Below are 12,983 nucleotides of genomic sequence, written 5' to 3'. Positions count from 1 at the left end.
GGTTCTCCTTGGGCTTAGATTCTCAAAGCGAAGTATTTCAACAAAGAGCATAAACCTATTCGTGCCAAGAACCATCACTCGTGGTTCTGGAAATCTATCTCCAAACAGGTGGATTATGTTACTAAATTAACCTTCTGGGATATCAATAAAGGTACTAACATTAACATCTGGTCTGATTATTGGATACCTAATCACCCTCCTCCTATAGATAATATTTATAATAACAACCTCACTAAGGTCTCCCAACTTATTATTAATAACCAGTGGAATACGAATATTCTTACGCAGTGTTTTAACAATGATATATCTAATTCCATTTTGAGCATCAATCTACAGGAACATATGGACGACACTGCTCAATGGTCTCTGACCAAATCGGGTAAATTCACCATCAAATCCATGTATTATTATTTACGTACGGAATATAATGAGTATGATATTAAGGAATGGAATTTCATCTGGTATTTACCGATCCAACCAAAAATCAAACTATTCCTATGGAAATGTTGTACCAACAGCTTACCAGTGCGTAGTAAAATTGGACAATTTATTGATCATAACTTTGACTGTACGTTTTGTCGAGAACCTGAAACGATTACTCATGTTCTTTTACATTGTGATTTGGCTTCCGTGGTATGGTTTCACTTTAATATTATTTCTGGCAACATTACTAACCTTCTTGATTGGATTATTTCTTGGAAAGATATTGGTGAGCAGATCAGCGGACTTTTCGCTATTATTCTTTGGCAGATATGGAAAGCGAGGTGTGATAGATGCTTCTCGTCGACTAAGGTTTTACCTATGATGATTATTGATCAGATTCATAGCACACCAATACTTCTTAAGGATCCTGTAATCCCTTAATCTCACGATAGGAATTCCCTCTGGTCTCCTCCGATAGCGCCTTTCATCAAGATTAATGTAGACGCCTCGTTCGTGGATGGTAAAGAATTTGCGGGCATTAGTTATGTGGTGTATGATGATCAAGCCAATTTTCTTGCGGCGTCGGCTTGTAACTTCAGAGGCCAAAATGCAGAAGAATGTGAATGCTGGGCAATTGTCAAAGCGCTTCAATGGTCGGCTTCAAAGAATATTGCTTACCTTCATATTGAAAGTGATAATAGTAATATTGTTCAGATGCTCAATGGGAAGCAGGCAGATATTGGTTGGCAAACAATCAAACTCTTCGACAGAATTCGTCAACTTGAAGGAAACTTCGTCCGAATTATTTACTCTCACATCAACAGGGAAGGAAATACTAGAGCGGATCAGTTGGCTAAATGGAGTCGTCTGAATGGGGGAACCTGGATTTGGCTAGCTCGATCAGATCTACCAGTCTCCTTACTGTCTTCTTTTGTGTATTTCTTGTGTCTTTAGTTTTCTCCTCAACAAAAAAAAAAAAAAAAAAAAAAAAAAAAAACTTCACTGATGTACTATTACATCCATTTTTCCCTCAAGAATTCAATTAAATTTCATCTTTACGTGATTTGAATTTCCAATAGATAAAAACTGAAAATGCTTATAACGTCGTATCTCAATTACAATTTCAAAAGGTTTCAATGTTCAAACTAGGAAACTTCGAAGTCACAGAACCAGATACTAACGTATTTAAAAGTTGTATGCCATAAATAATCACCCATATAGTTTTTTTTTTTACGAAGATCACCCATGTAGTTGAAAAGGCATTATTGGACTTCTTTTTTTTGTTGAACAGGCATTATTGGACTTGTTGATGATATTCATTCAGTCACTAAAACTAAATCTCACACATATGCCACTAATAACAAACACAAATATATGAAACATAAGATATGTGTGCTCTTACAGCTAAATCTATGCCAAGAGATTAAAATCCATTCGGGAGTGCTACATGTACAAGATCCTTGACAAAATTTGTGACTTAATGACTCTTTTTCACTAAAAGACAAAAATTGATCAAAGCTTTTCAAAGTTTGACTTTGATCGGGACCGTCTAAATGGTATTTTGTCAAGAATCTTGTCAAAGATTCTTTGTACATTTAGCATTTCCCGTATTGAAATAATCCTTAAGCTGTTTACCGTCTATCATCATGCATTTAAGTTGTCATGTACATGCATTTAATATAAAATTTATAATTAAGGCACATATATACTGGTGTAGGTGTCTTTTCATAACCCAACCATCACAATTTTTTTTTTAGCAAACTATCAATATTAGTGGGTAATCCGGACATACCTTTAATTTGTTGAATGAAGGTTTCATATAACTACTGTTATGGATGCTGGTTTATTTATATACTAGGGTATAGCACGTGCCCTATGGGCACGAAAATTTCTATATACATGTTAGGTAGTTTTGGTTTTTTTGTGGGTAGTTATTAAAAAAAATGGGAGAGAATTAAGGAACTTCTGTTTTAGTGGGTTTGAAATTCAATTTTAGTTGTGGAATGTCGTGGTTTTTTGTGGGTAGTTATGGAAAAGGTAGGAGAGAATTAAGGAATTTCTGTTTTAGTGGGTTTGAAATTCAATTTTAGTGGTTAGATTAGAAAATTCTTCATCAATATCAGACGGACGTGAATATTCAAAACATAAATCTACGGTCCACCTCAAAAAACACCTTTGTGTTTTATATAATAGATATATATCCATGAGTTACTTGTCTTCCTGTGATGAAACATTTCCCTCCCCTCTCTATTGATTCAATTCATAATTTAAATTAACCCACCAAGTGACTTTTATATCACTTCTAATAACAATGGATGCGTTAGTTCTCCACTTCTCCAGCCATCTCAATGAATACCACAAAAATATTTGACTTCTCCAAATCTACATCACTTGTGTCGGTTTAATCTCTCTATCTCTCTACGCAAATAATGCTTTAAGATTGTTAGAAAAATTGACTTTGAAAACAAATAAAGACAAAAAAAAGAGGGATGGAGATTAGAGGCTTGAAATGTGTACTAGGTACACTTTCCATAAAACATTGTTTGCCCCCTCTCGATCGAGATTACTTGAAGGTTACAAGGCAAATTGCTTACCAAGATATGACAAGCCTTTGTGAAACTACACCAAGTAACTTGTGGAGATTTCACTTAAGGAGCATTAGAACATGTTCAATATGGCAAAGGAGTTTCCGACATAATTTCTACTTAGTTTTCATCATTAAAATCTGTTTAGCGAAAACTTTATTTATAGAAAACAAAATAACACTTTTCAAATAGAAACTCTTTTCACAAAAAGATATATCTCTCCAAACATTTTTATTAAAAGACATAACTATTAGAGATAAAATTCAAATTCAAATATTATAAAACTGAATTTAACAAAATATTTTAATTAATAACTTGTCCGAATTTCCAACATAAAACAGAAGTATTTTAGTCTTTTCGAATAAAAAGACAAAAATACTCATGGTCTTATTAACCACCTACACAAGGGAGTGTACCAGGATGGTCATATATCATATATCATTTTCCAGATAGTTGAAAACCACCAAGGACAAAACAAAGACTAGAAAAAGAGATGGGCCTACTTAACAAAGACACTTCCTCCTCTATGGTGTTCCATACTCCAATCAGGTAACACTTTTAGGAAGGTGTACATCAGGGACCAAGCAAGTCGAGTTCCCAACCTGTAGGTCTAAGAAGTTTACAAAGTTGACTTGCGACTTCCAATTATTGAAAAGCCAAAAAGCTAATTTAATTTCTCCACACAATTGTTTTTGCCAAGTAATACTTGGTTAATTAATCTCTCTATATTCATGTAAGAAGTTCCACCCTCTTTTATTGCTAATTGAGCTTTTTGCTTCCAATCCAATGCATTATTTCTCAGTTCTTTGCCTTTCTCTTCCTCCATCAATTCTCTCACAAGCTTCTCAACTTCATCTCTCTTCACATTGTTATCGATCTCCTTTCCGATCGCCCATTCCGTGCATACATACCGACAGTTTGTTTGTTGTTCGGCGAAAAATGGCCAACATATCATAGGAACTCCATAGGAAATACTTTCTAAGGTTGAATTCCATCCTGAATGGGTTAGGAACCCCCCAATTGATGGGTGTGCTAGAACTGTCTCTTGTGGACACCACTTAGCTAACAAACCCCTTCCCTTCGTCTCCTCCATGAACTCTTCGGGTAATTTCGCAGAGTCACCCAAAACTAAATCGGGTCGTATTATCCACAAAAATGGGTGCTTACTATTAGCAAGTCCCCAAGCAAACTCACTTAATTGTTGGCTTGTCATGACTGTTATACTTCCAAAATTAACATAAACAACAGAATTTGGTTCCCATTGATCCAACCAATCTAAACAACCAGAATCTTCGACCCATAAACTCGACCCTGTTAACTTCGATTCACTTTCAGGTATTTCCTTGCTTACCAAGTGAAGAGGGCCTATGGTAAAAACCTCAGGGTACTTTGACCTAATTGTCTTTAACACTTTAGGTTCTAAATCTTCAAACGTATTTAGTATAAGACCCTTAGCTCGCAAAGCATTTCTTGTTTGTTCAATATTGTAATTGAGCATGATCTCATCTGGATTTGTTGTTCTAATAAACGTCGGAAAATCTTTTAGTCGAATTATCCCTTCCATACCCGGTATCCAATCGATTGGTGTATCCAGATATCCATTTGTAAGATAGCTTTCATCTGGTCATTTATACAAATTAATTAGTTCTTGCTAAATATGATCTAGTTTTAAGCCGAGAAAGAGCTTCTTGTACATCAAAGTACGAAAAATATGCACCTAAACACACATATGTATATGCGCATAAATTTGCTCCTAGGTAACCACGGTCGAAAAAGTTGAAAAAGTCTGTAACTCTCAACTGTTACTGATTATGGAGAATTCTTTAAAAAATGAAGGATTCATAGTCCTTTTAAGAAATCAAATAGATGGATCAATAGAGAGAAACAACAGATCTAGATAGAGAGATTAATAAACTAGTTTACCTTTAAAAGGGATGTAACCTCTTTCGACGAGTTCGCCATAATAAACATAACCAAGGAATCCACAAGCACTAGTAGTAAAACAAACAACTTCAGGAATATCTAATTCTTCCGCAGCTTGAAGTGTGAAGCTCATGACTCCATCAGAGACAATACAACTAACATTAGGAATATCTGGCGAATGGTTGAGTCTTGTTATAAGATCTTTGAAGGGTACCAAGCAATTTGTTCGAACCGAATTGCAAAGAGATGGTATATCTTGGGTTGAGTCCGGATCTGAAGGTGGTAAGCCATCTGGAATAGTTTCGAACCGAAAATCATCTACGATGTTAACCGAATTAGAACCTTTGGATTTGAGTAAACGTTGATGATTGAATTCAGTGTTAACAAAGGTGATATAAAAGCCTCTATGATGAAGTAATTTTGCAAGTTGAAGAAGAGGACTAATATGTCCTTGTGCTGGGAAAGGGATAACTATGGCATGAGGCTTGTTATTAGTTGATTCTGAACCCATTTCTAAGACTTCAACTGAGATCTTGATAGTCTTCTTCTCATGAAAAGAATCCTAGATGTTATATAAGAACAAGGAAGAAAGCTTTTACTTTTATTATTATTATTATTCTATTGGGTTTCGTTCATCAAAACTTTGTAATTTTCTTTGTTGAGGCTTCGACCCCCCTCTAGTAACCTTGTTTCTCTTTATTAATTAAAAGTATTAAAAAAAAATATATTCTATTGGGATTTCATTTTTTTTTTTATAGAAGTAGGTTCGAGGTGACATCCTGTGGCTGGGGTCTAATGTTAATCCAGTCTTCCAGCCAAACATTATTATTATTATTATTATTATTATTATTATTATTATTATTATTATTATTATTATAGTAGTAGATTTGAGGGGACAATATTTAGCTTTGGTAGTCTATCCGAGCCAAATATTTTGCTAGGTAAATCTTGATTAAAGACGGGGTGAAATGAGTTTTGGAATGTGTTCTTGAATTTCTATCCTATAAAATGGTTGTTTAGGTAAAAAATATTATTCAGAATAGCCAAAAAAAACTATTATATTTTTCTATTTAGTAAAAGTCACCAAAATATAATGGATAATGATTCCAAGTCTAAAATAATTTAAGTAATTAGCAATAAGGTCATTTTCTATTTTTTCTATCTCAAAAATACCCTTGCACGTAAAACTCACATTCTATCTAAACAAGTCCAGAAATTTGTAGGGTTTTTGTTTTCTTCTTCTTCTTCTTCTTCTTCTCCGAATCTTCTTCTTCGATTTGCTCCGTCATGCCATTATTGAACTCGAGTTTAAATTGTGTATGTAAGTTTCCATAAACCAGCAAAATCATAAAATAAAATTTCGTTTCATTTTTTCTAGAGAGAGGAAGTATGAACAAAAGAAATTTTTTTGTGAAAATCACCAAATCTCTTGTTATTATCCATTCAGTTACATTTCTTCTTATCCGAAAGGGGACATATATAGGTAATTATCAATCTCATTTCTTCTTGATTGTTTTTCTTGTTTAGGGTTTTCATTTCATCTTGCAATATATATATAGTCATCAGATTTGGTCTTAAAATCGAAAACCTAATTTCGATGATGATAATGATGATTATGTGCACCCAGATTTGAAACCCTAATGTATATGATGATGATGAAGAAATTTTTCAAATTTGCAAAATTTGAAAAATTTTGCAAAATTGAAAAACTTGAAAAACTTCAGTTAGTTTTTGTTATCGATTTGCAAAATTGTGTAGAGCGAGTTTGCAAATAGAGTTGCAAGATCGGCAACCCGTGATTACTGATTACATTCTGCAATTCAGTTTGAATTTTCATTTTGCAATTCCAGTTCGCAATTTACATTTTGCAACCCTAGTTTGTAATTTACGTTTTGCAAATCCAGTTCGCAAGAATCGCAACACAATTTGCAGAAAATACTAAAAAAAGTGTCGTTTTGAAAAAAATATTGAAAATGAATCTAATTTGAGAGCTAATGAAAAATCGTTCTAAACATATAAATTTCATAAACATCCGATATTTCTTGAAAAAGTTATTTAGATTTAAAGTTTAAAGAGAAAAAACAAAAATATTTAGTTACACAACATGACAAAAGGGTATCTGTTATAGGATGGTGCGGACCAGCCGTCCGGGCTGCTAGTGATACTGTCTGCTTTGGCACACCTGGGCCTCACGGTTTTAAAAGGCCTCACTAGGGAAGGGTGCTTAACCTCTTAAGAGGAGCACCACACTCCTGTCTCCCACCAATGTGGGATTGCTTTACAACACACCCTCCCAAGACCACACCATAGTAGAGCGAATCGTGTTGATAACGTGTTATAGGATGGTGCAGACCAGCCTTCCGGGCTGCTAGTGATACTGTCCGCTTTGGCACACCTGGGCCTCACGGTTTTAAAAGGCCTCACTAGGGAAGGGTGCTTAAGCTCTTAAGAGTAGCACCACACTCCTGTCTCCTACCAATGTGGGATTGCTTTACAACACACCCTCCCAAGACCACATCATAGTAGAGCGAATCGTGCTGATAACGTGTTATAGGATGGTGCGGACCAGCCTTCCGGGCTGCTAGTGATATTGTCCACTTTGGCACACATGCGCCTCACGGTTTTAAAAGGCCTCACTAGGGAAGGGTGCTTAACCTCTTAAGAGGAGCACCACACTCCTGTCTCCCACCAATGTGGGATTGCTTTACAACACACCCTCCCAAGACCACATCATAGTAGAGCGAATCGTGCTGATAACGTGTTATAGGATGGTGCGGACCAGCCTTCCGGGCTGCTAGTGATACTGTCCGCTTTGGCACACCTGGGCCTCACGGTTTTAAAAGGCCTCACTAGGGAAGGGTGCTTAACCTCTTAAGAGGAGCACCACACTCCTGTCTCCCACCAATGTGGGATTGCTTTACAACACACCCTCCCAAGACCACATCATAGTAGAGCGAATCGTGCTGATAACGTGTTATAGGATGGTGCGGACCAGCCTTTCGGGCTGCTAGTGATACTGTCCGCTTTGGCACACCTGGGCCTCACGGTTTTAAAAGGCCTCACTAGGGAAGGGTGCTTAACCTCTTAAGAGGAGCACCACACTCCTGTCTCCCACCAATGTGGGGTTGTCGCCACAACACACCCTCCCAAGACCACATCCCAGTGGAGCGAATCGTGCTGATAACGTGTTATAGGATGGTGCGGAGCAGCCTTCCGGGCTGCTAGTGGTACTGTCCGCTTTGGCACACCTGGGCCTCACGGTTTTCAAAGGCCTCACTAGGGAAGGGTGCTTAACCTCTTAAGAGGAGCACCACACTCCTGTCTCCCACCAATGTGGGATTGCTTTACAACAGTATCATAGTTTACTATATCTTTTTTACCTAAATAATAATCATCAAATGTTTTGTTTTTTTTGCTATTTCCAATATTATTTTGACCTATTTAGTTTAAACCTCTTTCCATCCAATGATGATATCTCAAGGCTGTCCACATAATTAGAGAAATAGAACCGTAGTTAAGGTCAGCTGCTTTTAAGCCTTTAGAAACTATTTCTTTCGTGTCCGTTAGGGGTGTCAATGGTACCCATTTACCCACAAACCGGAACTGGAATCGTTTATACTGGTTCTGGATCTTCATTTTAGTACTCGATTAAGATTTAGTATCTGAGAGTATTACGCGATTAAGATTTAGTACTCGATAAGAATTCAATATTCAATAGGTACACCCGACATGATCCGATGGGTACCCGTTATACGACTTTATCAAGTGATTAATTAGCTGGTACTTTTACAAGTTATAAGATCTACATTACTTATTCCAAGTTAATTATGTTTTAATTAAGTCATTTGAATTTCTCACTTTGTAAAACATACTTACTTGATGATTAAAACATATTTAAAAACATATCTTATAGTAACTTCAAACGTATGATAATGATTTTTTTTAAATTTTTTAATAATTCAATCGTTTTTATAAATAAATTATATTAAAAATAATTAGGTTTTTAAATGAAACCTAATTAGTAATAAAACTGATTAAATTGCAAATCTTGAATATAATCGATAAATATCCAATATCTGATGGATACTCGTATATTTTTTATTAGTTTCGATTCTGGTAATGAGATACCTAAATCGAAACCAACCTGCTGAAATCTCTTATGCCCTGAGAAAGAACCTTTTTTTGATTGATGGAAGAAATAAGTTTTGGTTGGTTAATTGTCACACGCTTACTGATCAAAAGACACATATAGCTCAAATTATTATTTTTTTAAGTTGACCAGACAAGTTATATTTTGTTGTTGCAACCCTCTGGCAAGTTATTGCAAACCAGGGAGCTGCAAACTCGCAAAAGATTGAGTGATCCTTCTTCACCAAAACAATTGTCAACGTCTAGGGAGTTCTGACCAAATTACTTATAATCAATTTCAACAAGTAAGTGTTAAGTAACATATTGGTAAAATGAAAGACCATTGGAATAAACAAAACAACTTAAAAAATAATTTTGAATTTCTCTGTTCTAACTGTTATTACTAAATGTTCCCGGAAGCTATCGAACCTATACTAGAAATTTATCCGATTATGAAAAATTAAACGAAAAGCTAAGCCAAAAAACTAAATATGCAAACAGAATTAACGAAGTTCGGCTCAAAGCCTACGTCCTCGGGCGAACAAGAAAACTTTACTGAAGGATATATGAAAACGACTCACACAACCCGCAAGTTCGTCCCAAGATGGTACCGTATAGAAATTAACCTTCTATACTAGATCTTCGACGACCGAGAAATTAAACACCGCTAAAAAACAATGAATGAAATTTCTCTCACACTTGCTCTCTCTCTCTCTCTAGCTCTCTATTGAATAGATGTTGTTTGTGTTGTGTTGTGTGTTAATAGGCTCTCAAACCCCATATATATATAAATCCAAAGACTTCCAATTTTTGAGTCCAATTTGGACTCAAAATTGGAGTCCAATTCCACCGACCCTCACCAAACCGCCTTTTTTGAAACCGCCGATTGATGGCAATTGATGAAACCGCCTATTTTGATGAAACGGCCTATTTTGCTCTCACCATTCTCCACCTAGTACACAATTTGATATACTTCAAATTTTGGACGAACACCAGCTCTATACACGACAATCATAGTCACTTCTGCAAAAACCATGCTTTAGCATGGAAAAATCAAATTGTTTGTACCATTGGCGAGGGGATTGTTTCAATCCGTAAAGAGACTTCTTCAAACGACATACTTGATTTTCTTTACCCTCAACCTTGTATCCCTCAGGTTGAGCCATATAAATTTCTTCTTCCAAATCTCCATGCAAGAAGGCGGTTTTAACATCGAGTTGTTCCAGCTCAAAATCACTGTGAGCAACAATACTCAATTGCACCCGAATACAAGTATGTTTCACGACCGGAGAGAAAATCTCATTGTAGTCGACCCCTTCTTTCTGTGCATAACTCTTGGCCACTAGTCTTGCCTTATACCTTGTACCCTTAATCTCGGAAGAATCCTCTTTCTTCTTGTACACCCATTTACAACCAATAATAGACCTCCCTTCGGGCAATGGGACAACTTCCCATGTCTTGTTCTTGTGAACAGACTCCATCTCTTCTTGCATAACAACCAACCAACTCTCTCTTTCCTCCGCGGTAATAGCTTGTTTGAAAGTGACCGGCTCTCGTCTTCCACCGAGAGTGCATATTCAACCACATTTGCCTGCCCGTGATGCCTAAGAGGTTTGTCTGACCCTAACCTTTGTACCGGCTTATATAACCGTTTCGGCCTAGTGTGTACCGAAACATCCAGTTGTTGTTGTTGTTGTAGTAAAACTTGTGTACCTTCTCCTTGAACCTCCTCATAATTGTGTTTATCAATTTCCTCATCCGGAGTACTATCCTGATGCTCTACCTGATCATGATTCCTAGAAACCCGTTGGTCTTCGGCTTCTACTTCCACTACTTGAGCTTTAGTAGACCCAACATCACCAAAACTAGGCACCGTAGCTTTCGCCATAGCTACAATAGATGACTCATCAAACACCACATCTCTGCTGATTACAAACTTATTGTCTTCCGTACACCATAGCCGATAACCCTTGACTCCTGTAGCATATCCTAAGAAAATTGTCTTATTTGCTCTATTATCAAGTTTGTTACCATTGACATGGTAATAGGCCATACAACCGAAAACCCTAAGTCTCCCATAATCTGCATGTTCACCTGACCATACCTTGTAAGGTATGCTGCCATCTGAAGAAGAATGTGGAGACATGTTCACAATATAACATGTTGTAGCAACAGATTCTTCCCACCATTCTACGCTTAATCTCGAATTGGAGCGCATACATCTAGCCTTCTCAAGTAGTGTAATGTTCAATCTCTCTGCGACTCCATTCTGCTGAGGTGTGTTTACTACTGTCCAGTGCCTCACAATGCCTTATTGATTACAAAACTCCTTGAATGCCCCATCCGTGTACTCGGTCCCATTATCCGATCTTAACGTCTTCAGCTTTCGACCAGTTTTGTTCTCAACCATTGCTTTCCACACCAAGAATGTGTTGAATACCTCATTCTTATGCTTCAGAAAATAAGGCCAGACAAATCTCGAATGAACATCAACGAATGTAACAAAATACCTTAAACCACCCTTGGAAGCTAACTTTGCCGGTCCCCAGACATCAATATGTACGTAGTCTAATACCTTTTTGCTCCTGTGCTTGCTTGAAGAGATCGTCACCCTGTGTGCCTTTCCGAACGCACAATGCTCACACAACTCCATGCAAGGCTTCTTCATGTCCTTCAACAAGCCTTTCCCGCACTTCAAAGATAGACCCTTTTCCAACATATGCCCAAGGCGCATATGCCAAAGTCTCGTACAAGCCGTTGGATCCCTTCCACTGATTCCTACTGCTACATCTTCCGTAATTGTTGTCCCCAAAAGTTTGTATAAATTACCATAACGAGTACATCTCATCACCACCAAAGAACCCTTAACAACTTTTATGGAGCCATTCTCTATAATTATCTTACAGCCGTTCCGCTCTAACACACTGAGGGAAATTAGATTTTTTCGCAAATCTGGTATGTGTCTTACGCCCGTCAATGTTCTCACCACTCCATCGTGCATCTTGATACGTATTGTTCCGAGTCCCACAATTTTACATGTATTATCATTACCCATTATAACTGTACCACCATCTATACTCCTATAGGTAGTAAACCACTTCCTATTTGGACATATATAGTGTGACGCCCCTGAATCAAGCATCCACTTATCGGAGATCTTATCAGATACCTCTATCACCGAAAAACATTCGTCAGGGTCTTCTGACACATATCCTACCTCTTGCATCTCTTGTTTCTCCTTGTAGCCTTTAATTGTTCTTTTGCTTCAACTTTCTCTTTGGACAAACCGCTTTAAAGTGGCCAAGCTCACCACAACTAAAACACGTTTTCTTGAAAGAGCCTCTAGATTTGGATTTAGATTTCCCGCCCTTTCGTTTCCTCTTTCATTACTTCTCCCCCTCGTTGCAAATAACCCTTGTCTACTCCACCCGACGTCATACTGCTAGTAGCAACCTTACGAAGGTCATCCGCTAATAACGAATTTCTCGTATCTTCCATGTTTAGACTATCACCAACAACCATCAAAGTTTGAACAAGGTTCTCATAGGATTTAGGCAATGAAAGTAACAATATGAGGGCTTGGTCTTTATCCTCAACCTAAACATCAATATCCTTCAAATTTGAGATAAACCTGTCAAACCTGTTCACATATTCCTGAATAGAAGAACCCTCTTCCATTCTACACGTGAATAATTTGGATTTTAAGTAGACCTGATTCGTTAAAGTTTTCGTCATGAAATTGCTTTCTAGTTTCAACCGCACACTCGCTGCCGTTGTTTCTCCGTCTACTAGTAATGCCACGTCCCTCTTAAGACACAACATAGTGGTTGCCCGTGCTTCGAGATCTAACTCCTCCCAATCGTCATCTGACATATCTCCTGGTTTCTTTCACGTCAACGTCTTGTGTAATTTCTGCGAGATTAG

At 37.2% G+C, this 12,983-nt stretch overlaps 2 protein-coding genes across 2 annotated transcripts; one reads left to right on the top strand and one right to left on the bottom strand.

Moving 5' to 3' along the window:
• The first annotated feature begins 342 nt into the window (after window positions 1–342).
• Window positions 343–1,377, top strand: LOC147537683 (uncharacterized). The gene is made up of 2 exons (XM_086642816.1): window positions 343–764; window positions 876–1,377. Exons 1-2 carry the CDS (start codon window positions 343–345, stop codon window positions 1,375–1,377), a joined length of 924 nt encoding a protein of 307 aa, XP_086498942.1.
• A 1,920-nt stretch (window positions 1,378–3,297) lies between these two features.
• On the bottom strand, window positions 3,298–5,606 carry LOC147537682 (7-deoxyloganetin glucosyltransferase-like). Its single transcript, XM_086643734.1, has 2 exons — window positions 4,932–5,606; window positions 3,298–4,628 (listed from the first exon to the last, which is right to left on the bottom strand). Exons 1-2 carry the CDS (start codon window positions 5,440–5,442, stop codon window positions 3,673–3,675), a joined length of 1,467 nt encoding a protein of 488 aa, XP_086499860.1. The 5' UTR covers window positions 5,443–5,606; the 3' UTR covers window positions 3,298–3,672.
• Window positions 5,607–12,983: the final 7,377 nt, after the last annotated feature.

The sequence above is a fragment of the Eschscholzia californica genome, unplaced genomic scaffold (genome assembly GCF_041429995.1).
Source record: "Eschscholzia californica isolate CP2 unplaced genomic scaffold, dmEscCali1.0.p SCAF_5, whole genome shotgun sequence".
NCBI lineage: Eukaryota > Viridiplantae > Streptophyta > Magnoliopsida > Ranunculales > Papaveraceae > Eschscholzia > Eschscholzia californica.
The sequence above is the reverse complement of the archived record's forward strand: the minus strand, read 5'-3'. Positions and strand labels throughout refer to the sequence as shown.

Bases quoted from the DNA above. Each gene is read 5' to 3' on its own strand.
- LOC147537683 (XM_086642816.1), top strand. From the start codon at position 343: ATGGACGACACTGCTCAATGGTCTCTGACCAAATCGGGTAAATTCACC. The intron at 765-875 runs GTGTGATAGATG...ATCTCACGATAG, and splicing joins TGGCAGATATGGAAAGCGAG to GAATTCCCTCTGGTCTCCTC.
- LOC147537682 (XM_086643734.1), bottom strand. From the start codon at position 5,442: ATGGGTTCAGAATCAACTAATAACAAGCCTCATGCCATAGTTATCCCT. The intron at 4,629-4,931 runs GTAAACTAGTTT...ATAAATGACCAG, and splicing joins AGGTTACATCCCTTTTAAAG to ATGAAAGCTATCTTACAAAT.